At 46.8% G+C, this 27,969-nt stretch overlaps 1 protein-coding gene across 4 annotated transcripts in view; it reads left to right on the forward strand.

Moving 5' to 3' along the window:
* The window catches only part of shank3b (SH3 and multiple ankyrin repeat domains 3b), a 96,112-nt gene extending 70,216 nt beyond the window's left edge, over positions 1–25,896 (forward strand). For 2 of the 4 annotated variants that reach the window (XM_054739912.2, XM_054739914.2), the window contains exons 17-27: positions 3,348–3,430; positions 3,591–3,715; positions 3,795–3,927; positions 4,211–4,291; positions 4,372–4,389; positions 11,529–11,659; positions 17,966–18,059; positions 18,232–18,807; positions 20,401–20,694; positions 21,407–22,688; positions 25,156–25,896. In XM_054739912.2, coding sequence (XP_054595887.1) covers positions 3,348–3,430; positions 3,591–3,715; positions 3,795–3,927; positions 4,211–4,291; positions 4,372–4,389; positions 11,529–11,659; positions 17,966–18,059; positions 18,232–18,807; positions 20,401–20,694; positions 21,407–22,688; positions 25,156–25,750 — 3,412 coding nt within the window. In that variant the 3' untranslated portion in view covers positions 25,751–25,896. The remainder of the gene's footprint in view (positions 1–3,347; positions 3,431–3,590; positions 3,716–3,794; positions 3,928–4,210; positions 4,292–4,371; positions 4,390–11,528; positions 11,660–17,965; positions 18,060–18,231; positions 18,808–20,400; positions 20,695–21,406; positions 22,689–25,155) is intronic. The other 2 variants (XM_054739913.2, XM_054739915.2) reach the window with 1 other exon arrangement.
* The last annotated feature ends 2,073 nt before the right edge of the window (positions 25,897–27,969 follow it).

A 27,969-nucleotide genomic window follows, 5' to 3' on the forward strand; every position in this document is an offset into this window, starting at 1 on the left:
ACACATACACACACACACACACCTCCTACAGGTACCACACACACAAACACACACACACCTCCTACAGGTACCACATACACACACACCTCCTACAGGTACCACACACACAAACACACACACACCTCCTACAGGTACCACATACACAAACAAACACACACACACCTCCTACAGGTACCACACACACACCTCCTACAGGTACCACACACACACATACACACACACACACACACCTCCTACAGGTACCACACACACACATACACACACACAAACACACACACACCTCCTACAGGTACCACACACACACATACACACACACCTCCTACAGGTACCACACACACACATACACACACACACACACACACACACACACACACACACACACACACACACATACACACACACACATACACACACACACACACACACCTCCTACAGGTACCACATACACACACACACATACACCTCCTACAGGTACCACACACACATACACACACACAAACACACACACACCTCCTACAGGTACCACACACACATACACACACACAAACACACACACACCTCCTACAGGTACCACACACACATACACACACACAAACACACACACACCTCCTACAGGTACCACACACACACATACACACACACCTCCTACAGGTACCACACACACACATACACACACACACACACACACACACACACACACACATACACACACACACATACACACACACACACACCTCCTACAGGTACCACATACACACACACACATACACCTCCTACAGGTACCACACACACATACACACACACAAACACACACACACCTCCTACAGGTACCACACACACATACACACACACAAACACACACACACCTCCTACAGGTACCACACACACATACACACACACAAACACACACACACCTCCTACAGGTACCACACACACACCTCCTACAGGTACCACACACACACATACACACACACAAACACACACACACCTCCTACAGGTACCACACACACACACACCTCCTACAGGTACCACATACACACACACCTCCTACAGGTACCACATACACACACACACACACACCTCCTACAGGTACCACACACACACATACACACACACACACACACACACACACACACACCTCCTACAGGTACCACACACACACATACACACACACACACACACACACACATACACACACACACATACACACACACACACACCTCCTACAGGTACCACATACACACACACACATACACCTCCTACAGGTACCACACACACATACACACACACAAACACACACACACCTCCTACAGGTACCACACACACACATACACACACACACACACACACACATACACACACACACACACACACCTCCTACAGGTACCACATACACACACACACATACACCTCCTACAGGTACCACACACACATACACACACACAAACACACACACACCTCCTACAGGTACCACACACACATACACACACACAAACACACACACACCTCCTACAGGTACCACACACACACATACACACACACAAACACACACACACCTCCTACAGGTACCACATACACACACACCTCCTACAGGTACCACATACACACACACACACACACACACCTCCTACAGGTACCACACACACACATACACACACACACACACACACACACACACACACACACCTCCTACAGGTACCACATACACACACACACACACACCTCCTACAGGTACCACACACACACATACACACACACACACACACACACACACACACACACACACACACACACACACACACACACACATACACACACACACATACACACACACACATACACACACACACACACCTCCTACAGGTACCACACACACAAACACACACACACCTCCTACAGGTACCACATACACACACACCTCCTACAGGTACCACATACACACACACCTCCTACAGGTACCACATACACACACACCTCCTACAGGTACCACATACACACACACACACACCTCCTACAGGTACCACATACACACACACACATACACCTCCTACAGGTACCACATACACACACACACATACACCTCCTACAGGTACCACATACACACACACACATACACACACACACATACACACACACACATACACACACACACACACCTCCTACAGGTACCACACACACAAACACACACACACCTCCTACAGGTACCACATACACACACACCTCCTACAGGTACCACACACACAAACACACACACACCTCCTACAGGTACCACATACACACACACCTCCTACAGGTACCACATACACACACACCTCCTACAGGTACCACATACACACACACACACACCTCCTACAGGTACCACATACACACACACACATACACCTCCTACAGGTACCACATACACACACACACATACACCTCCTACAGGTACCACATACACACACACACATACACACACACACATACACACACACACATACACACACACCTCCTACAGGTACCACACACACAAACACACACACACCTCCTACAGGTACCACATACACACACACACACACACACACCTCCTACAGGTACCACATACACACACACACATACACCTCCTACAGGTACCACATACACACACACACATACACACACACACACACCTCCTACAGGTACCACACACACAAACACACACACACCTCCTACAGGTACCACATACACACACACCTCCTACAGGTACCACACACACACACACACACACCTCCTACAGGTACCACATACACACACACCTCCTACAGGTACCACATACACACACACCTCCTACAGGTACCACATACACACACACCTCCTACAGGTACCACATACACACACACACACACCTCCTACAGGTACCACATACACACACACACATACACCTCCTACAGGCACCACACACACAAACACACACACACCTCCTACAGGTACCACATACACACACACACATACACCTCCTACAGGTACCACACACACAAACACACACACACCTCCTACAGGTACCACACATACACACACCTCCTACAGGTACCACACATACACACACCTCCTACAGGTACCACATACACACACACCTCCTACAGGTACCACATACACACACACCTGATCAGATAGTACTTTGTGTTAAAGTAAAGTTTGTATTCCTTTAATGGATTTCTGTGAAGCTCATGAATATTTAATGTTAATATCGGTTACAATCAGATTGACATGCTAACGGCTAGCCGCAGCTGTTTTATAGGTAAATAGTTACTGAGTGTAGGAGGCTGTCAGAGCGCCTCCTGCTGGTAAAACCAGGTGCTGGCAGTAACGAAGGGCCGCCTGTGTTCCAGCGACTACGTGATCGAGGAGAAAACAGCGGTGCTGCAGAAGAGAGAGAGCGAGGGCTTTGGCTTCGTCCTCCGAGGAGCTAAAGGTAGAACAGAAGGATGGAGGAGGAGTGGTGGAGACTCCTCGCTGTGTGGTTGTGCAACGCCCACACAGTCTATTGGTTTCCGGTGTAACCTTCATCATCATCATCCTCACCAGCAGTTTCCTGTCTGGCGCCCCTTAACTCCACTGTTTTCTGCTTCCAGCTGAGACGCCCATCGAGGAGTTTGCCCCCACACCTGCCTTTCCAGCCCTCCAGTACCTGGAGTCTGTTGACCAGGGAGGCGTTGCCTGGAGGGCGGGGCTACGGACTGGAGACTTCCTTATAGAGGTAACGCCCATCGGGTCCCCGTATGTCAGAGCATCTCTGCATTCAGTCATGTAATAAAATACCTGCGTGTGGCCCCCAGGTGAACGGGGCCGACGTGGTGAAGGTGGGTCACCGACAGGTCGTCTCTCTGATCCGACAAGGAGGTAGCGGTCTGCTGATGAAGGTCGTGTCCGTTTCCAGGAAGTCAGAAACCAACCTGCTCAGGAAGAAAGGTGCAGCTGCTCACCTGTGTGCTCCTATTATCTCTAGTACATCCAGACAGACCTGGAGTCGGCCCTCTGAGGTGATGTTGGAAGTCGCCCCCCCCCCCCCCCCCGGTTCTGGGTCAGACTTTAACCCGATTTAAAGTCTGACCCAGAACCAGCAGGTCGGCTCCGTTCGTTCGTCTGGCTGCATCGGCATCATGAAACTGCTGCAGCTGCTCGCGTCTATCTACATGAAACTTTATTATGTTCTCTGCTTTGCACCAAACTGATTCAGACTCTCACCTTATAGCTCCGCCCCCTCCAAAACGGGCCCCCAGCACCTCACTGACGCTCCGATCCAAGTCCATGACCGCCGACCTGGAGGATATAGGTAAAACAAACACGAGTCACTCAGCGTCCAGTCCACACTTGTTTTCCGTTTCCTGTTTCTGACTTTTGTTCTGTCTGCAGCCAGGAGGCGGCGCTTTGGTGAGTCACGGGTTCTCTCTGCTTGTGTCTGTCATCGTCTGGCATGAACGTGTTTCCAACAGATCTAGAAGCAGAAACTTTAAAAAGCTGGAGTGTTTCTAGGTGGAGAACATGAAGGTTCAAAAGGGTTTCTGCAGAGAAAATCCCGCAAACTTCCTGAATTCTAGTTTTTAGGACACGTGTTTTCCTCCCCAAACTGCAGACTCCTCCACAGACGACACTTTAACGAGTTGGGATGCACCAAACGTACCTGGTGATCACAAACCTCCATCTAGTACCACAAAAACCAAGTCCTGGGGGGTGTGAGGTCACAGGTCATGGAAAAAGTCTTCTTCCACCTGTGTCCCACAGGACGTGTCCTACAGGACATTTCCTGGTCTACAGGATGTTTCCTACAAGACGTGTCCTACAGGACATTTCCCGTCCTACAGGATGTGTCCTAAAAGACGTGTCCTATAGGACTTATCCTTCAGGACATTTCCTGTCCTACAGGATGTGTCCTACAGGACATTTCCTGTTCTACAAGGCCTGTCCTACAGGACATTTCCTGTCCTACAGGATGTGTCCTACAGGACATTTCCTGTCCTACAGGATGTGTCTTACAATGCGTGTCCTACAGGATGTGTCTTACAATGCGTGTCCTACAGGATGTGTCCTACAGGACATTTCCTGTCCTACAGGATGTGTCCTACAAGGCCTGTCCTACAGGACATTTCCTGTCCTACAGGATTTGTCCATCAAGGCGTGTCCTACAGGACATTTCCTGTCCTACAGGATGTGTCCTACAAGGCCTGTCCTACAGGACATTTCCTGTCCTACAGGATTTGTCCATCAAGGCGTGTCCTACAGGACATTTCCTGTCCTACAGGATGTGTCCTACAAGGCCTGTCCTACAGGACATTTCCTGTCCTACAGGATTTGTCCATCAAGGCGTGTCCTACAGGACATTTCCTGTCCTACAGGATGTGTCCTACAAGGCCTGTCCTACAGGACATTTCCTGTCCTACAGGATGTGTCCTACAAGGCCTGTCCTACAGGACATTTCCTGTCCTACAGGATGTGTCCTACAAGGCGTGTCCTACAGGATGTGTCCTACAGGACATTTCCTGTCCTACAGGATTTGTCCGTCAAGGCGTGTCCTACAGCACATTTCCCATCCTACAGGATGTGTCCTACAGGACATTTCCTGGCCTACAGGATGTGTCCTACAAGGCATGTCCTACAGGACATTTCCTGTCCTACAGGATGTGTCCTACTGGACATTTCCTACAGGTTGTGTCCTACAGGACATTTCCTGGCCTACAGGATGTGTCCTACAAGGCGTGTCCTACAGGACATTTCCTGTCCTACAGGATGTGTCCTACAAGGCCTGTCCTACAGGACATTTCCTGTCCTACAGGATGTGTCCTACAAGGCCTGTCCTACAGGACATTTCCTGTCCTACAGGATGTGTCCTACAAGGCGTGTCCTACAGGACATTTCCTGGCCTACAGGATGTGTCCTACAAGGCGTGTCCTACAGGACATTTCCTGTCCTACAGGATGTGTCCTACAAGGCCTGTCCTACAGGACATTTCCTGTCCTACAGGATGTGTCCTACAAGGCCTGTCCTACAGGACATTTCCTGTCCTACAGGATGTGTCCTACAAGGCGTGTCCTACAGGATGTGTCCTACAGGACATTTCCTGTCCTACAGGATTTGTCCGTCAAGGCGTGTCCTACAGCACATTTCCCATCCTACAGGATGTGTCCTACTGGACATTTCCTACAGGATGTGTCCTACAGGACATTTCCTGGCCTACAGGATGTGTCCTACAAGGCATGTCCTACAGGACATTTCCTGTCCTACAGGATTTGTCCGTCAAGGCGTGTCCTACAGCACATTTCCCATCCTACAGGATGTGTCCTACTGGACATTTCCTACAGGATGTGTCCTACAGGACATTTCCTGGCCTACAGGATGTGTCCTACAAGGCGTGTCCTACAGGACATTTCCTGTCCTACAGGATGTGTCCTACAAGGCGTGTCCTACAGCACATTTCCCATCCTACAGGATGTGTCCTACTGGACATTTCCTACAGGATGTGTCCTACAGGACATTTCCTGGCCTACAGGATGTGTCCTACAAGGCATGTCCTACAGGACATTTCCTGTCCTACAGGATTTGTCCGTCAAGGCATGTCCTACAGCACATTTCCCATCCTACAGGATGTGTCCTACTGGACATTTCCTACAGGATGTGTCCTACAGGACATTTCCTGGCCTACAGGATGTGTCCTACAAGGCGTGTCCTACAGCACATTTCCCATCCTACAGGATGTGTCCTACTGGACATTTCCTACAGGATGTGTCCTACAGGACATTTCCTGGCCTACAGGATGTGTCCTACAAGGCATGTCCTACAGGACATTTCCTGTCCTACAGGATTTGTCCGTCAAGGCATGTCCTACAGCACATTTCCCATCCTACAGGATGTGTCCTACTGGACATTTCCTACAGGATGTGTCCTACAGGACATTTCCTGGCCTACAGGATGTGTCCTACAAGGCGTGTCCTACAGGACATTTCCTGTCCTACAGGATGTGTCCTACAAGGCCTGTCCTACAGGACATTTCCTGTCCTACAGGATGTGTCCTACAAGGCGTGTCCTACAGGATGTGTCCTACAGGACATTTCCTGTCCTACAGGATTTGTCCGTCAAGGCGTGTCCTACAGCACATTTCCCATCCTACAGGATGTGTCCTACTGGACATTTCCTACAGGATGTGTCCTACAAGGCATGTCCTACAGGACATTTCCTGTCCTACAGGATTTGTCCGTCAAGGCGTGTCCTACAGGACATTTCCCATCCTACAGGATGTGTCCTACTGGACATTTCCTACAGGATGTGTCCTACAGGACATTTCCTGGCCTACAGGATGTGTCCTACAAGGCCTGTCCTACAGGATGTGTCCTACAAGGCATGTCCTACAGCACATTTCCCATCCTACAGGATGTGTCCTACTGGACATTTCCTACAGGATGTGTCCTACAGGACATTTCCTGGCCTACAGGATGTGTCCTACAAGGCCTGTCCTACAGGATGTGTCCTACAAGGCATGTCCTACAGGACATTTCCTGTCCTACAGGATGTGTCCAACAAGTCGTGTCCTTCAGGACATTTTCTGTCCTACAGGATGTGTCCTACTGTCGCGTGCACGTCCCATTTGTCGGTTCTGTTAAAACCCAGTTCCGTTAGAACTTATGAGACTGTGCATCTATCAGGGTTCGGTGGGGATGTCGGTGAGTTTTATCGTACTAGACCCTGGTCTGGACTTCCTAAGTTAGAATCATATCTTCTATTTTAAGGTAGAATGATATGCAAGACTTGTCCCTTTGTAGTAGCCCACTTATTTTTAATCAGTCCCGTTATCTATTGGTTTAGATACTAGGGACGAAGCCCGGCGGGAGGACAGCCCGCTGGCAATTATTTGGGTTATTAGGATTAATTGCGCCCCTGTCAGCTTATGTGGGTGGTTGGTAACTATAAAATGATTCTTGTTAGTTGATCAGGCTAACATAGATTTATCAATTTATCTAATTAATCCAACCTCCCAGCGCTGATAGAGACTTTTTCACACTTGCAATCAGAGCCAAAAATTAACCTCTAATGTTTTGGTTTTATCATCCTTAAGACATCTCGTTACTCGCGGGAGAGGAAGGAGACAAGCTCCTTTTATCTTAAGGTTTCTTTATATTAATTTGTCACAAACCGTAAAGTAAATCCTGATGATTCAGGAACTTATAATTTATGTGCTTACCTCTGCCCTATATGGTCAGGGCTCCCACCTTTAAGCTTTAAAAAGAACCTGAAAGAATCAGGAATGTGAATCTCTTTCCAAAAAGTTTATTACAAGATCAAAAAATACAAAAATGAGTAAATATAAAACTAACCACTTCCCCCAAGGAGAAATTAGTCCTAACGATTAATTAAGAAATAAGGAGTTGATTTACACCAACTCTGTCTTCGAGCTACGGCTCCTTCTGTTTCTGTCGACTGCCCCAAAACTTGTTCCTGTCAGCCTCCGAGGACGGAGGCTGACAGGAACAAGGCTGATTCTTCTCTCCCAGCTCTGCTCTGTCTCTTCCTGTCGTCCGCCCCAACTGCTGTCTCCCAGCTCTGCTCAGGGCTGCTCTTTTATACCGTCCCTGGGCCAGCTTAGACGAGGTAAAAGTCACATATATCATTACCTCATGACAGTGAGGTCATGGGGTCATTTACCAGATACACACTTTTTAGCTCAACACAAGACATTTGGTATCATTTTCACTACATGCAGCATTCTTCAGTTTCCCTCCAACATTCCTGACGAGGGCTTCTTGATCCGATGAGCTGTTTTTCACTCTGTTCCAGTCCTTCTTTTCCCGCTCCTGCCAGAGGTTGGGTCAGCCTCCTGACCTTTTGCCCAGTTCTGTCCTCTTGTCCCTGCGACCCTTCTGTGACCCTCAGCTTGGATGCTTGTTGTGCAGTTGGGCTCCTGTCTTCTGGCTGATTTTACTCGCAGAAGCCAGTTCAGTGTGTTTCAGTGTGGGTCCAATCTTATCTCTGTGGCCCACCTTTTGACCCCGTTTCTTGCCACTGTCGTTGGCATGTGGGGACTGGCAACACTACAAGGCATGTCCTACAGGACATTTCCCATCCTACAGGATGTGTCCCACAGGACGTGTCCTACAGGACATTTTCTGTCCTACAGGATATTTCCCGTCCTACAGGACGTGTCCTACTGGAAGTTCCACCAACTGCAAGAGTTTGACTCTGTTAACCTGAAGAGAACTGGCTAGCACCCCCTGACAAACATTCACACCAAACCTCAGATGAGTTCCGGGCCCTCATTTATCGACCATACTTACGAACAGATCTGGGCGTGGGAACGATTTTACGCATTGTGTGGTATTTTCTAATTTGTACGTGTGCGTGGAAACGTTCCTAAATGTAAGGACATCTCTGATTGTGCGAAGGAGCAGCATCTAGTGGTAGAACAGGGGAACAGCAGTACTGATGGTCTCAGGTATCCATGCATGCTCCTCATCCACAAATGATATTTACCCAGTATGTAGTTGTCGGTGGAAAAATGGCTTTCGTGCATAACTGGTGCTCAAACCAATAAAAGACACGTGTGACCGACGGGAATCTGACATGATGTCATGGCTGATCTGTTATTGGAGGATTTAACGGAGCGTCCTCTCTGGAGGGAACGTGTTCTCCGTGAGCGCTCTGATCTCAAACGACAGACAAACCGCATGAATCTGATTCCAGTTCATATTCTATTTCACGACTAGAACCCGATCGTACACGCCGCGTTGCCAAGGTAAGCAGACTGAATGACAGCTCAGAGACTCTCAGACACCATTTCCAAATAAAACTAACTCCTAATAGAACGACTCTTTGAACCTAAATGAGAACTCGTTACTCTACGATTTATCAGACTAAAGTTTTTACTTATTTCTGACGAAAACTTCTCCTCTGTCCCAACCGCGTTTATAACCTCCACCTGCAACTTGTGTTATAACCGATCTGCGCTTCGGCAGCCAGTGTTTCCGTCTCGCGATCAATAAAGTTTTTCTTTTTGTTTTGGGAGGAAAAAACAGGGAATCCCCTCACCTGCTGGGGGCGTAGCGTGACCAAATATGGTTAATTGAGGGTGTTCCTGTATGTAAATGACTGAGAACGGGCACGAGCACCTGGGTAGCACAGGTGGGATTCATCATCAGACGACTGCGGAGGAACGTGCGTTCGAGCGGCCACCGCACGTTTTCTAGATCAGGAATTTGACCGTTTGTACACACACTCTAAATTTTGGACATAGGAGGGAATATAGGACAGTTTCTGTGGGCGTTTGATAAATGAGGGCCCTGGTGTAGAAAAACGACTCCTAGATAAGCCAATAAATACACAAATGGTTTGCCATAATTGTTTTAAAGTGTTATTAACTGACACACTCTCAAGTGTTGGTGCTGATGTAACAAGCAAATTTCCCCTCTGAGGGGTCAATAAAGTCTATAACAGCTTCCCAAGCGAGTAACGTCCTTTTTAATGGTCAACCAGGAGACGGCACCAGCCCAGTGGCCTAGTGGTATCAGTGTCCGCCCTGAGACTGGGACATCAGGGTTCAAATCCTGGTCGGGTCTTACCAAAGACAGGAAAAATGGGACCCAACGCCTCCCTGATTGACACTCAGCATTAAGGGGTGGGATTGGGGGGTTAACCCACCGATTGGTTTACACACACTGATGTGTGTGAACCATGGGACTTCACATTTCCACTCAGCTGATCAGAACCAATCAGATCTTTAGAGATCGTTTTTGCTGCCATGTGAGCCTCATGTTAGCAAAATGCAGCTACGTAAAAGCAGCTGGACAGGACATCCACGTGTCATGACAGCTCGCTACCAATCCGCGTATTGTTGCATTACCACCCTATCCAAGCTGCCACTGTGTCCAGCTGCTACCAAACACCCCGCTACGTTACCGCGGTAACTGTGGTACTGGAACATCGGTTCAGACAGAAACCTGAGCATTCATTTTTCTGATCATAAACAACTTGATGCTACCAGAAACTGATTATTCAGGGCTGCAGCTGAGGAGACGAGCATTTCTGATGAAGTGAAAATAAAACAATCCGGCTGAAGTCATGAATCCTGGAATGATCTGTGGTCCTGGTTGTTGTGACTAGGGATGCAACGATACCACATTTTCCAAACCGCTACGATACTGATACTTGGATCTGAATACTCGCCGATACCAATTACCGATACCTCTACCACACAAAAAATGCAATGATTTGGAATACAGAATTTATTTTTCTTCTCTACTTTCAACAGGAAAAGACTGTGAGGTAGATAAAAAGTAAAATATATGAATAGAAATCATCACAAAACTAAAATATTAGGTGAACAGAAATGACAAGTTACAGTGAAGCCATTTTCAAGCAACTGCATTGGTATCGGTTCCTGGTATCAGTTAACTTTTACCGATACCAGTAACGGTATCGGTGCATCCCTAGTTCTGACATGGTCGTGGATTCTGTTGTTGTTGTGGTGCTAGCTGTAATTTGTGTTTTAATAATCCAGTTTGCTCATGTTGCTCCTTTTCACCCTCTAGAGAAACTGGACGAGATGCTAGCTGGAGGTCAACAGGAAGTAGTTCTCAGAGGTCGCCCCACAGACGACTTCAGAGCAGCGACGGTCAAACAGCGACCGACCAGTCGGCGGATCACACAGGCAGAGATTAACGTAAGATGGGGCAAAATGGCTGAACACAGGAAAACTCCAGGACACAGTCAGACTTTAACACCTTCCCTCTCTGCTTGGACATGAGATTAGGGCTGCAGCTATCGATTATTTTAGTAATCGATTAATTAGCCTCAGTAATCAATCGATTTATCAGATAATCCTTGAAAATGCAGTAAAAATGTAAAAAGAGCAGTGCTCGTTGTGGAAAACAGGTCAACCAGTATATTCACATAACAACATTTATTGTATTCAGTTCCTTTCCATTGGCTGCCTTTAACCCAGCAGCACGTTCAGCTGAGAAGGATGGATCACCTGGGCCAGCAGATTCCTGATGTATAAACAGTTATGCATTTAGATCTGCTTTTCTTTCTCCAACACAGATTCACCTGCAATGTTACAAATAAAACACTTAAACATGCATGCAAAACCAAAGCAGACGAGCAAACAAGTGCTTCGTGAGTTTTATCTAGAGAGGTGCTTTATAAAACATTTTAGTCTCCCTAACCCAACACCTGAAAACGTTCAGAAAATACAGAACAACGTTTTCTGAAGACGACTCCTCTCCAAATAACCGTTTACTTTACCCTTATGCATTAAACGTGGAGCCAAAACCGGACAGCTGTCACTCACTCACTCACTCACTCACTCACACTTTTACTCACTCACTCACTTACTCTTTTACTCACTCACACTTTTACTCACTCACTCACTTACTCTTTTACTCACTCACATACCTCATGTCCTCTGGGTTTTAACTAGTGTTTTTTTATCATTATCGGACATTTTCAGTGAAAATGACGTGATGAGCATATTCTGATACTTCAGTGTCAGTCATACCAACTGCACCTGTAGCTCATTTTGCATTCATTCATTCATTCATTCTCCTTTGATTAAATTCATTTTACTAGATGACAAGCTTTACTCAGTAGTGGAAGACACCAGGCTCCTCCCACTGCTCTCTCACCCGGAGCCCTGCTACAGGAAATAAACAAAACAAACCTCAGAAGACATAAAGTTGAGATTAATTTGATGGAATGCACCATTTAGTCTGTTGAGAGCTTTAATGACTTAAACCTATTAGATTGTGTCGTGGATAACAGCTACATCTACGAGTTTTTCAGTTTTCATCTGGACTGAATCGTTGCGGCTTTGTACTGCAAAACAAACATAAAACAGATAAATCAACATTATGGGTCCAGTTTTCCACATCATGTCAATTTGGGGGCCCAAGGCGAGCACAGACATGGGGCCCCCTTAAAATAAATTTCGGCAATCTTACTTTTAACTGGATTTACGAAACTCTCCCCTCTTCTGACATGAGTTATTTTCCCTTTTTATAAGTCCTCCTCTTTTTTCATGTCTTTCTCTCCCTTTGAGTGCCTCCAATATTTGCTCTGCGTTCTTCTTCCTGTCAGTGCTCCTGTGCTTTTGCCTTTTTTAATTTATTTTTCATTTTGGTCTGTTTTCCTCCCTTTAAACATTTTCCATTGTCTTTCCTTTTCTGGTTCCTTTTGATGTCTACATTGTAAAACGATGTCACTTTCGGAAGTGAAGATAAAAGCTTTTTTGAAGCAAGCTACTTCTTTCTCTTATTGGAGCCACTAGGATAACTCCATTTCATGCTAAATGTTTAGACTACCGCTTCAAGTTTGTTATGAACACTCCCGCCTCTCTACATCTGCTTTCTCTTCTTCTTATTTGTGGTCTCATGGCACTTGGCAAATAATAATTTGGTGTATTACTGCCACCAACTGGATTGGAGTGGAATGACTACCAATTGCTTCCTGTTTGTGCATCGGCATCTTAAAGGAATAGTCCATTGTGGCATTAACACAGGGGTGCTGGCAGTCAGGGCTAGGGCCCCCCCCCCAACATAAGGGGGCCCCAGGCAGCCGCTGACCTATGCCTAATGGTAAAACCGCCACTGCTCATAGCTACACTGAAAAAAATGGGCCAACCCGTGTCATCAGTATCAGTGATGATTATCACGACGGCATCAGTGTTCATATTGGTGACTGTTATTGTTATAGTGTTAGGTATCGTATCAGTGATCGGTATTGTATGAGTGTTCAGTATCATAATCAGTGATCGGTACCATATCGGTATCGTATCAGTGATCAGTATCGTATCAGTGATCGGTATCGTATTCGTGTTCGGTATCGTATGAGTGATCAGTATCGTAATCAGTGACCGGTACCATATCAGTGATTGGTATCCTATCAGTGATCAGTATCGTATCAGTGATCTGTATCATATCAATGACCGGTAACATATCAGTGATCTGAATCATACCGGTATCTTATCAGTGAAGGGTATCATATCAGTGACCAGTATCGTATCAGAAATTGGTATCATATCAGTGATCAGTATCGTATCAGTGATCTGTATCATATCAGTGACCGGTATCATATCTGTATCATATCAGTGATCGGGATCATATCAGTGACCAGTATCGTATCAGTGATCGGTATCATTTCAGTGACCGGTATCGTATCAGTGATCAGTACCATATTGGTATCGTATCAGTAATCTGTATCATATCAGTGATTGGTATCGTATGAGTGATTGGTATCGTATGAGTGTTCGTATCATAATCGGGGATCAGTACCTTATCGGTATCGTATCAGTGATCGGTATCATATGAGTGATCAGTATCATAATCAGTGGCCAGTACAATATCAGTGATCGGTACCATATCGGTATTGTATCAGTGATCTGTATCATATCAGTGACAGGTAAAATATCAGTGATTGGTATCATATCTGTATCTTATCAGTGATCTGTATCATATCAGTGACCGGTACCATATCGGTATTGTATCAGTGATCAGTATCATATCAGTGACCGGTATCATATCGGGATCGTATCTGTGATCTATATCGTATCAGTGACCGGTACCATATCGGTATTGTATCAGTGATCGTATCATGTCAGTGACTGGTATCGTATGAGTGTTTGGTATCATAATCAGTGATCTGTAACATATCGGTATCATATCAGGTATCATATCAGTGATCGGTATCATATCAGTGATCGGTATCATATCAGTGACCGGTATCGTATCAGTGATCGGTATCGTATCAGTGACCGGTATCGTATCAGTGATCGGTATCGTATCAGTGACCGGTATCATATCGGGAACATATCTGTGATCTATATCGTATCAGTGACCGGTACCATATCGGTATTGTATCAGTGATCGTATCATGTCAGTGACCGGTATCGTATGAGTGTTTGGTATCATAATCAGTGATCTGTAACATATCGGTATCATATCAGGTATCATATCAGTGATCGGTATCATATCAGTGATCGGTATCATATCAGTGACCGGTATCGTATCAGTGATCGGTATCGTATCAGTGACCGGTATCGTATCAGTGATCGGTATCGTATCAGTGACCGGTATCATATCGGGAACGTATCTGTGATCTATATCGTATCAGTGACCGGTACCATATCGGTATTGTATCAGTGATCGTATCATGTCAGTGACCGGTATCGTATGAGTGTTCGGTATCATAGAAACGCACCAGCGAAGTGCGCAAATAAAATAGCAAAATTACTTCTGGATGGTAAATAAAAACCAGCTGGAGTTGATGAATTGGAGATGAAGTTGTTAAAGTGGGTAGCTGATTTAATTGCAATATCTGTAGCTCACATTATTAATACAAGTCTAGGAGCAGGTGTTTGTCCGTTGGAATGGAAAATAGCCAAAATAATCCCAATACCAAAGAACAATAGAGAACCAGTTTCTGGAGAAAATAGCAGACCCATAAGTTTACTACCAGCTCTTGATAAGATAATGGAGCAAGTAATATGTGAACAAATTCAAGAATATTTCTGTATAAACGGACTGAATTCAGTATATCAACACGCATACAGGAAAGGGCACTCCACGGCTACTGCTCTTGCGGCAGATGACTGATGATTGGAAGACAGAAATAGATAATAAAAAAATTGTTGGTGCAGTGCTGTTAGACGATGTGTTATTGGATAAGTTGCAGTGCTATGGATTTGAATCGACTGCCATAACATGTATGAACAGCTTTCTAACAGATAGGAAAAATATAGTATATTTCAATGGGAGTTATTCTGAGCAAGTCGTGGCGAGCTGTGGGGTGCCACAAGGGAGCGCTCTGGGACCATTGTTGATTTCAATCTTTAGCAATGACTTACCTCTTAGTTTACATCAAGCTACTATTACAATGTATGCAGATGACTCCACAATCCATGCCTCTGCAGATACAGATGGGTTTAAACAGGATTTTAAATGAGGAATTAGCAGTAATAGACACATGGATGACAAGAAATAAATTAGTTTTGAATAAGAAAAAGACAAAGTGTATTATTTTAGGATCTAAATATTCCTTAAAAGAAACCCAAGGTTAGTGCTGATGGTAGGTGACACAAAAATAGAGCAAGTCACGGATGTTAATTTATTGGGGGTAATAGTAGATAACCACATGTCATGGAATAATCATGTTGACCAGGTATTGATGAAAATGGGAAGAGGGATTGCTGTAGTTAGATACTGTAGGACGTCTATGTCTAATCAACTGCTAAGGCAAGTAGTCCAAGCTTTAGTATTGGCATATCTGGATTATGGTTCTGTAGTCTGGTCGAGTACATCGATGGGTAACTTGGCCAGATTACAGGTAGCTCAGAATAAAGCGGCTCGTCTGGCTTTGCAGTGTTCATATAGTACTAGTATAAGTGTAATGAATTCTCGTCTATCATGGTTGCATGTGGAAAATAGAATGAAGTATTCACTTTTGTGTTTTGTTAAGAGAGTAGTGATGACTAAAGTACCAGAGTTATTTTACAGAAAGTTTCTATTCTTCTCAGATATACATCATCATTCCACTATGTTTATTATGTTTATGTTTATTTATTTAGCAGATGCTTTTATCCAAAGCGACTTACAATTTATAACCTATAGGGCATGTTGTGATCTGTGGGGGAAACCGGAGTACCCGGAGGAAACCCACGCATGCATGGGGAGAACACGCAACTCCATGCAGAAAGGCCACAGCCGAGCCGAGTTTCGAACCTGCAACCTTCGTGCTGCGAGGCAACAGTGCTAACCACTGCGCCACCATGCAGCCCACTAGGCAAACATCACTCTATAGGTTTGTGTTACCGATGTGTCAAACAACTTTAAAACAAAAAACTGAGTAACAGAGCAATGGTGGCTTGGAACACGTTACCTAACTTTCTATTGGAGGATAATTTAAATACTTACAAAAAGAAGTTAAATATATTTTTGTGGACACAGCAGTAAAAGTGTTATTATCTTAAGAAGAGCCTTAGATTGATGTTTTAGTTATGGGAATTGTGATTGAACATGTGAAGGAAATGTCCAAAATGGCTGATGCAGATTTTGCTATGGTTTTGTAATTTTTGTGTAATTGGAGCAGATGTTTTTTTATTTTTTGTGTTTTTTGTTTTTGTGATGTGAGAATGAGTGTATTTTATTGTAAATATTGGTTGCTGTATTGTGGTGTCGGACCCCCAGAAGAATAGTTGCTGCACGAAGCAGCAGCTAATGGGGATCCATTATATAAATAAATATCAGTGAATAGTATCATATTGGTATCATATCAGTGACCGGTATCGTATCAGTGATCGGTATAATATCAGTGATCGGTATCGTATCAGTGATCGGTATCATATCAGTGACCGGTAATGTACCAGTGACCGGTATCGTATCAATGATCTGTATCATATCAGTGATCTGTATCATATCAGTGACCGGTATCGTATCAATGATCGGTATCGTATCAATGATCGGTATCGTATCAATGATCGGTATTGTGTCAGTGACCGGTATCATATCAGTGATTGGTATCATATCAGTGACCGGTATCGTATCAATGATCGGTATTGTATCAATGATTGGTATCGTATCAATGATCGGTATCATATCAATGATCGGTATCGTATCAATGATCAGTATTGTATCAATGATCGGTATTGTGTCAGTGACCGGTATCATATCAGTGATCGGTATCATATCAGTGACCGGTATCGTATCAATGATCGGTATTGTATCAGTGATTGGTATCGTATCAATGATCGGTATCGTATCAGTGATCGGTCTCATTTCAGTGATCGGTATCATTTCGGTATCGTATCAGTGATCGGTATCATTTCGGTATCGTATCAGTGACTGGTATCGTATCAATGATCGGTATCGTATCAGTATTGGGTATCGTTTCAGAGTTCTGTATCATATTAGTGTTGTGTATTGTGTCAGTATCAGTGATTGGTAGCTAGATCTAACTGGGTTTGTTGTGTCTGCAGTCGCTGTTTGAGCGTCAGGGTTTGGTCCCTCCCTCCGCGCCAGAGAAGAGCACCATGGCTTTACCCAGAGGGATGTCCAGAACCAAGAGCTTTGGTGAGACGAGTGGTCCCACGTGTAACTCACAGCTACATCAGCTAAAGGATACCAGTATACTACCACTGGTGTAGATTCGTGTTTTAGACATTTACAGTTTTCAGATGAATAATTGAACAGTTTCAGGTGTTTGTTGGCTTATTTATCACTGTCTCCATGGTTACCATGACAGGCACACCAGAGGATGACAGGATCACCGCTCTGATTAACGAGAGTCGGTTTCCACGGAGCTCCTCACTAACAGATGGCACCATCCCACCACCTCCTCAGACAGCTCCACCCCCGCCTCCTTCTGCCTCCTCCCTCTCCTCACTTTTCCTTCTCGACTCAGGCCCTCCTCCGTCTTTCCTTCCTCCTCCTCCCCCAGCTCGAGGGGAAGGACTGAGTCGCTCCAGCTTCAAGCCGGGGGCGGAGCCAAGGCTGCAGGAGCTCTCCGATTTGAGAAGTCATGCCCACGCAGAGCGGCAGAGAAAAGCCAGATCTATGATCATCCTGCAGGACACACCTCCACCACCCCTTCAGCCTGACACGCATGCCTCTGCTGCTGCACACACACTTCACACCGCCACACAGACCTCCACGCTGTCCATCCACAGCACCAGCCCTGCCCTCGGACATTCGCCACTGTCACGCCGGCGTGGACGACCAATAGAAAACCCCTATGCCAACGTGGGACAGCAGGCTCCGCCCACGAAGCCTCAGAGGAGGAAGTCACCCTTGTTGAAACAACTTCCTGTTGAGGAACAGGGTTAGCCATTTCTTTTTGTCTGAGTTTGAGAGACATTTTATGTCAGAAAAGTCCAAACTACCTAGAATACATTAGCCTCAGATTACCTTAGCATCATACTAGCGTTGTTTCTGGGCTTAATGTCCTTCATGCGTTAGTGGCAAGTCGAAACTTTACTGAACTAAACTAAATTAATCACCCATGATGAGGTTGTGAGAGTTTCTATCATTTCAATTCAATTCAAGTTTATTTATAAAGCACCAAATCACGACAAGAGTCGTCTCAAGGACCTTCACACAGTAAACATTCCAACACAGGTCAGGTCATTAAGCCAATCAGTAACAAGGTTCCTATATAAGGAACCCAGCAGGTCGCATCGAGTCACTGACTAGTGTCAGAGTCTTTACAGCAATCCTCATACTAAGCAAGCATGCAGCGACAGTAGAGAGGAAAACTCCCTTTTAACAGGAAGAAACCTCCAGAGAATCCTGGCTCAGTATAAGCAGCCATCCTCCACGACTCACTGGGGATGGAGAAGACAGAACACACACACACACACTCACACACACACACACACACACACCAAGTAATGTGTCTATGGTTACATTGTGATTTCTTAGTAAATATTCTATTTGGTGAGAGATAAACTTTATTGTATTTATCCTAGTGAATCTATAATTAAACGGGTAAACTAGTAGTAGCACATTCAACATCAAAGAGAGTAAAATGTTATTATCAGGAGAGGGAGAATGATTAAGTGGTTAGCAGCAGTGTGCTAGACGATTTCATGAGAACTCTTTGAAACAGGCTGCTTGTTTAACCCAGCAGGAGAAACAGCCTGTGAAGTCAGTCAGTGCACCGAGCTGACAGAGCAGTTGATGGTAGCCTGCAGAAAGAGACCAGGAAATATGACAGACCCTACATATCCCTCACATTTACTGAAAAAGCCGTCAGAAATGAAGTAAGACTCCTGTTGTGGCTGATAAAGAAAATGATGAAGCTAACGTGCTAATAGCTCTCCCTAGTCTAGTATAAGCATTCAAGTAACTGATTGGAAAATGACCACACTTATAATGTATCAGTAAGAAGTCTATGGCCGTTTAGGGCAAAAACAAGCCAGGGAACTGTTAGCTTAGCATGCTAATCTTGGGATAAGCCCTTATGGATCTTCTAACTCAATATAAACACGACTTTAGACCAGAGGTGGCTCTTTCACCTTGTGAGCTGTGTCGTCAACTTCCTCCCACAAAAAGGTGCTAGATGTTGCCAGATGTTTACACATGCTAATTTGCATATCGTCGACATCATCACGCCAAGCCACATTTGCATGCTGCTAAAAATAAGTCACATGGTGGTCTTCATTTTCTCCTCAACCTCCAACAGTTGTACCATTTGAGAACCTAAAAGTCCTGCAGATAGTTCCACTCATTTTTCACACCAGATTAAATTTTAATTGTCAAACGTTACGTTCCCCGACTGTTTAGTTGCAGGTGCATGACTTACATGGCAGCTGGTTCTGATCCGCTTGTTCAGAGAACTTAATAGGCGAGCAGAAACTAAATCTGAAGACAGAAGGTCCAGTCACAGACTCATCAGTCCAGTGTTTCCCCTCAGGTCTCGGAATCAGAGATCACGATTCTTCCAAGTTGGATGGAGGCGGACTCTCAAGCCACAGCAGGGCGGAGCTGTACCAGCAACAGGTTCTTTCTGAGCGCGCTCGGGTTCAGGGCCGCCGCTCTTCTCTCTTCCTGTCTGTGGAGGGTTCGGGGTCCGACAGTCAGACGCCGCTGCTGCTGACTCAGAGCCATTCGATGGATGACCTGGGCGAGCTGCCTCCTCCGGCCCCGGTCCTGTCGCCGTCACCGACGCCTCACACCTTCCTCCACCCGCTGACGGGAAAACCTCTAGGTCCATCCTCCAACACAGACCTCCTCGTTTCTGTTCATGTCCGTCTGTGATTTGTTGATGTTCTTTACTCATTAATCAGTTCATTTCCAAACCAAACTTAGGTCATAAAAATGCTTTTAAGCAAAGAAGTTCGCTATGAATGTTTTACCGAAGCCACATGTCATCAGAACCAAATCTATATCAACATGTTTGGTTAAGTAAAAGTGTAAAGAGACCAAACAAGTGAGTGAATTATTAATGACAGTGAGGACATAAGGAACTTGCTGAATGAATGAATAAATGAATGAATGAATGATGTGGAAATATATAAACCTGACCAATAAAAACATCTTCCCATCTTTTTGCCTCTATATTTATGTACATATCTTTATATGTTTTACATTGATTTTTCATCTTTTTAAAACTTTATTGGCTTTGAAATAAGCAAACTAAATATTATTACATAATAATTTCATACATTCATTTTTATGCTGATAAAATATTCATGTGTACATTTATTTTCTCATGCTTTTACTCATTTGTGTGTATTTGTTGAGCTCCTGTAATCGAGAAGACAGTAAGTCAAAGTGCTCCAGATACTAAAGGTGCCTTAGACTGAGCCCTGTTGAACTCCAGGAAAGCAGCAGCAGTCTCATCCAGCCTTTCTGTCATTTAGAGAAAAGGTCAAACATTCCACCTTTACTGAAGCTTGTTTCCATTTTTGTTCCTGCAGACCCATCGTCTCCGCTTGCTTTGGCTCTCGCTGCGAGAGAACGAGCGCTCACCGCCCGAACACCAAGCCCAGAACCTCGAACAAAACACACCTCAGCCTCCACCACACCTGTTCCCACCCCAGCTGCCAGTCCTGAGGCAAGACACAAGCGCAGCACCTACACCACCCCACAGAGTAGTCCTGAGCCACGATCCAAGCGCACCTCCCCCCACACCAGCCCGGAGCAGCGCACCAAACACACGACTCCTCAAACCAGCCCTGAGCTGCGGCACAAACGCGTCACACCGCCGCTGTTCCCCGATGGACAGGTGGAGCGACCTGAAACTGAGGGAGGAGTGACGTCACCTGCTGCTCCCTCTCCAGAACGATGGAGACCCTCCCCCTTACCAGCGTTGGCCAATGAGAGCCATTCGGCTCTGATCGACAGACGAAGAAGCCTTACAGTGGGCAGCTCAGAGGAAGAGGATAGGGCTTACACTGTGACCCTCCCACCTGCTCTGTTGTCATCCAGCGATGAGGAAACCAGGGAGGAGCTACGAAGAATTGGTCTGGTGACTCCTCCCCCTGCCTTTGCCAGCCCCCCCGCCCTTCCTCCCCCACCCACCCTCACCTTGTTGCCACGGCGAGGAGGGGAGGGAGGAGGAGAGAACTGTCCTGAATCCCTTGGGAGGCAAGGAGACGAGGAGGAAGGAAGCGAGGAACGTCTCCATGACAGCTCCTCATCCCCCAGCTCACTCCCTCCCTCGATCACTTTGGCTTCCCCTCCTGCTCCAACCTCCCCCTCCTCCCCACCTGCGACTCACCCATCTCCCTCATCAGTGGTCACTTCACCCTCTGGGCTGAAGCCTCGCCTTCGGTCGCCAATCGGTCGAGGCCGTTCGGCACTTCGGGACCCCTTACTGAAGCAATCATCAGACAGCGAGCTCCTCCCCTCTGCTGTGTCCTCGTCCTCCCTGTCCTCCCCTCTCTGCTCCTCTCCCACCAGCGGCAGCAGCCGGCAGCCTCGCTATCTGTTCCAGAGAAGGTCCAAGCTGTGGGGGGGCGGGGATGATGATCGGCGAGGTCTGAGTCCAGAGGACGGGCGACCTGCGGCGCTGGGAGGACAGGTGTCCGGGTCAGCTGTAGATCTGACGAGCCGCTCTGCGCTAGAGCTGAGCGGCCGGGCCGGGTCTGGACTCGATCTGGCTAACAGACTGCAGCTGCTCAACAAAGACAGCCACTCTTTGGGGGAGGAGCCAAGTCCCCTGGACCCGGGCCGGAGGTCCCCAGTGGGAGGCGCCAGGTATGTTCACCAGCATGATACTGGAGCTGTAAAAAAAATAAAAAACACCAACTTTCTGTTTGACGTGGTTCCACCGTCTAGAAGAAGAAGAAGAAATAATAATTTCTATAGCGCCTCTCAAGATAAAAATCATGAGGTGCTTCACAAAAACAAAAAATGTAAAAATATAAAATAGAATTTACAAAATGATTAAAAATATATTTAAAATGAGCGAAAAAAGAGACAATTGTGATTAAAACATGCAAAGAAAGAGAGAGAGTGAATAGGAAAGAGGGAAAGCAGTGGATCCTGAGGAAGGTGGAATAGGTGGGGAGAGCAGAACAAGGAGAGGGTGATGAAGGTCACACCAAAACCTGAACAGGTGAGTTTAAAGGAGACCACTGAGTCCACTGATCTCAGGCTCAGGGGGAGAGAGGTCCAGAGTCTGGGGGCCACAGCAGCAGATGATCTGTCACCTTTGGTCTTCAGCCTGGTGCTGCTTTGGTCACTGGACCTCAGGGACCTGCTGGGGGTGTAGGGACTAAGAAGATCACCAATGTAAGATGGTGCTTGTCCATGTAAGGCCCTATAGACCAGAACCAGGATCTTGAAATGAACCCTGAAGGTGACTGGCAGCCAGTGAAGCTGGAGGAGAAGCGGGGTGATGTGGGTGTGTTTGGAGGACTTGGTCAGAAGCCGAGCACAGGCGTTCTGAACCACCTGTAGACGGTTCAGGGAGGTTCTGCTCAGACACGTGAAAAGAGAGTTGCAGTAGTCAAAAGGGCCATTCCCATCTGTACCGGGTCGGCCCGGGCCGGGTAGCGTAGGTTGTTTACATATCTGGGTGGCCTGGTATTTTTCCGGGCCAACCAAGGCTCATTCTCAGCCCTCTTCTCGAGGGGGTCTGCTTCAGGCCGACCAGGGCCAACACACCCACTGCTGACAGCAAATTCACACCTTCCATTAGAGCAAGCCTCTGATTGGTGGGTAGAATCAGCCCACATGGGCTTAAGACAAGGATGTGTGGAATCAACCGGGCCAGGCTGGGGCCGACTGGGGCTACCCGGCCCGGGCCGACCCGGTACAGATGGGAATGGCCCATAAGCGTGAGGAGATGAAGGTGTGGAGAACTGTCTCAAGTTCAGAGCAGGACAGAATGGGACTCAGCTTAGCAACGTTCCTGAGATGGAAGAAGGAAGAGCCAACAAGAGAACTGACATGAGAATCCAGGGTGAGAGCTGGGTCAAAAGTCACGCCAAGATTCCTGACAGAAGGTTTGGTGTGAGAATCAAGCTGACCAAGAGAGTCTCTGACTTTGGGAACCAGCTTGTCTGGGACACAGATGAGGATCTCAGTCTTATCTTCATTCAGCTGAAGAAAGCTCCCACCATCCAGGTTTTGATAGAGTCTAAGCAGGTGTGGAACAGCTGCAGCTTAGACATCTCATGGGGCCTAAAGGAGATGTACAGTTGGATGTCATCTGCATAAAGATGGTAGGAGATTCCTTTGAAGGAGCTCAGGATGTGCTGAAGAGGAAGCAGATAGAGGAGGAAGAGTAGAGGCCCCAGCACAGAACCTTGTGGGACACCATGGGTAAGGGAGGTGGTGGAGAACCTAAACTTGGAGACGGCCACAGAAAAGGAGCGCTCAGAGAGATAAGAGGAGAACCACTCCAGAGCAGATCCTGATAGGCCGACCCAGTCTCTCAGCCTCTCCAGTAGCAGGTGATGGTCAACAGTGTCAAAGGCTGCAGTCAGGTCCAGCAGGACCAGAACAGAACAGTCCCCTGCATCACTGTGAGTCAGAAGATCATTAGAGACCCTAAGAAGAGCTGTTTCAGTAGAATGAGCTCTACGAAAACCTGACTGGAAGCTATCATAGATGTTATGTTCATCAAGAGCAGCTGTGAGTTGTTTAGCCACAACCTTTTCCAAGATCTTGGAGATGAACGGAAGTTTAGAGATGGGTCTGAAGCTGCTATGGAGAGAGGGGTCGAGACTCGGTTTTTTAAGAAGCGGGTGGATTACAGCGTTCTTAAAGCAAGCAGGGACCTAACCAGAGACCAGAGAAGCATTAATTATAGAGAGCACGCTGGGACCGATGGACTGAAAAGCACTTTTAAACAAAGATGAGGGTAAGATGGGGAGGGGGCATGCAGAGGTCTTCATAGAGTTAACTAGTTTGGTTAACTCAGGCAAAGAAACAGGAGCAAAGCTAGATGAGTGATCCCCTACTCCATTCCCAGGGGGCCGGTATCCAGCATGTTTTAGTTGCTTCCCTGTTCCAACACAATTGATTCACCTGTTTGGCAGCACACCCAGCCTGTAACTGACCTGCTGATTAAAATTAGGTGTGTTGAAACAGTAAAACATGCTGGGCGTCGTTCTTTTCCGATTTTGGTTTTGATGACTCCGAGAAGGAAGTCAGAACAGGACATTCTCACTGAATCGTCCAGCTAATGTCTAACATCCTGCTCCGTGCTCTACAGGTTGTTCTCCAGCCTCGGGGAACTCCACACCATCTCACAGCGAGGATACGGCGCCAGTTACACAGTACGACCAGGAAGTCGCTACCCCGTCACCCGCCGCAGCCCCTCACCTTCTCCCTCCCCCTCTGACCGATCTATGGGGCTCGCCTCCTCCCCCACCACCTGCCCCGAACGCCCAGATCTGAGCTCAGGTCGAGCTCTCACCATCCTGAAGTCATCCAGCCTCAGTCTCCCATCTGAACCAAAGGAGGTTCGCTTTGTTATGAGAAGCGCCAGTGCACGAACCAGATCCCGTTCTCCTTCTCCTTCACCCCACGCCTCGCCCTGCCCCTCCCCGGTCCTTAGCGGGCCCCTGTTGGCCCTTCGGCCTTGGAGGCAGCGGCCAATCAACCTGTGGAATAAATATGATGTGGGTGATTGGTTGGAGAGCTTGGGCCTGGCCGAACACCGCCAGCGCTTCCAGGAGCACGAGATCGAAGGCTCCCACCTCCCCGCCCTCACCAAGGAGGACTACATGGAGCTCGGAGTCACCCGGTTGGGACACAGAATCAACATCGAGAGGGCTCTCAGACAGCTGCTGGATGGTTCCACTTGACCCCTCACCTCTGACCAACCACCTGTAGGCACACTGAACTCTGACCTCATGACCCCTGACTAGGCCATCTCTTTGATAGAATATATGATCCTTTAGACTGTTTCATTGATGCCCAGCTGTAAGAAACATGTTGGTTCATCAGCTCTTTAATCAGCACAAAGCCGCTAATGGTTTAGACCTCAGAGTCCAGCTTTATGGCATTAGAAGTACAGGTGACCCTTGGTCTGACCTCTTCTTGAGTCCGTCAAATGTTCACTCATTGGTTTCAGATGTTACCAGCAAGATAACAAGATCCAGAATATGTTATTCCTGACTGATGAAATTACACATCATCAGAAAAGTGTAAAACATTCCTCCTAATTTAAAAAGCTCCAGGAAGTAGAATCACTCTGAACAATAAATAGAGAAAAAAAACATGGAGAACAATGCACAACTATGAGCCATTTTTTTCTGTCACGTTCCCAGTGAGAGTTGGACTCCGCCAAGGCTGCGCTTTGTCACCGATTCTGTTCATAACCTTTATGGACAGGATTTCTAGGCACAGCCAAGGTGTGGAGGGCATCCGTTTTGGTGGCCTGAGGATCAGGTCTCTGCTTTTTGCAGACGATGTGGTCCTGTTGGCTTCATCAGAACGTTATCGCCAGCTCTCATTGGAGCGGTTCGCAGCCGAGTGTGAAGTAGCTGGGATGAGAATCAGCTCCTTTAAATCCGAGACCATGGTCTTGAGTTGGAAAAGGGTAGAATGCCTTCTCCGGGTCAGGGATGAGACCCTGCCCCAAAGGGAGGAGTTTAAGTATCTCGGGGTCTTGTTCAGTGAGGGAAAGATGGAACGCAAGATCAACAGGTGGATTGGTGCTGCTTTTGCAGTGATGTAGGTCTTGTACCGGTCTGTCCTGGTGAAAAGATCTGAGCTGGAAGCAAAATTCTACGTTCCTACCCTCACCTATGGTCACGAGCTTTGGGTAGTGATTGAAAGAACAAGATTGTGGATACAAGCGGCCAAAATAAGTTTTCTCTGCAGGGTGACTGGGCTCTCCTTTAGAGATAGGGCTAGAAGCTCGGTCATCCAGGAGGGGCTCAGCGTAGACCCGCTGCTCCTCCACATTAACTAATTTGCTGCCAGCCGTTTCATGATCGCTAAAGCCCTTCGCTGCCAGCGTTTCTCACCGTTTTTACTGTTTTTTTTAAGAGTCACAGAACGTTGCGCGCTAGGATGATGTAGACGCCAAAAAACAACCAAAACAAAGAGGAGACTCACCTCTTACATCAGGAAGAATCCGCGCCTTTCGAGCGTTATCCATTCTTTCATGATGGGGGTGGGGGGGTGGGGGGGATCCTGAATCCTCCAATGGGAGCTGCCAGTGTACGGCGCTCAGCCAGCTGCAGTCAAACAGGTGGGAGAGAGAGAGGAGGGCTAGAGAGCACATTGAGTTTCCTGCATGTTGATGACCTCGAAACAGAAGTCACAATCTGAAGGCGGGGGGGAAGGTCGGGTCACAGCATCTGTCTACATTCCTCCTTTCGTGGGGGTTGATATTGACGGCAGCTTTGGAGGCTGCCTTGGCATCAGATTAGGATAACAGACTTTGTTTAGGGCAGACAGAGATAATTTTCCTCTCTGCCTTGGAGTCTATAAGTGGTCATTCATGTTCACCAGTGAAGCCGATTGTACGTTCTAAACATCCCCACACCGTCCGGCGACCCTCTCCGAGATGACATCCATCTTGCGCACTAACACAGGCAACACCGAGAGGACATTGTCCAGCTTACGGTTCACCTTGAGTAACATCCCAGTCTGTGAGGTCACCGCACGGGTGGCATATTCCGTGGGTACGGGTCGCACTCCAATCGCTCCCGTCTTCCCAAATTTCCAGAAAACCAGATATCCACCCACTCCAATCAGAAGCAATCCAGTGATCATCAGGCCGAAAATCCACAAATCTTCCATGTCCTCGATGGACAACTGAGAGAGGCACACGATTCGCCAGACCTCCAAAGAATCGAGTGCATATCCCGCTGCGTATGTCCCTTCGGGACAGGTGGGAGCCCCCTTCTCCGTTCTCATCGTAGAAAAAATCTTATCAATCGCGTTGAATGACCAGTTAATTAAGTCCATTTTCCCAAAAAAAAAAGTAGTGATTTTCAGGAGAAATGCAGAGAAGTGCTCTGTAGGCAGACAGGACAGAGAGCCTTGGGAAAAGCAGATAAGGGAGCTGAAG

This window comes from Nothobranchius furzeri, chromosome 1 (assembly GCF_043380555.1).
Source record: "Nothobranchius furzeri strain GRZ-AD chromosome 1, NfurGRZ-RIMD1, whole genome shotgun sequence".
In the NCBI taxonomy this organism is placed as follows: domain Eukaryota; kingdom Metazoa; phylum Chordata; class Actinopteri; order Cyprinodontiformes; family Nothobranchiidae; genus Nothobranchius; species Nothobranchius furzeri.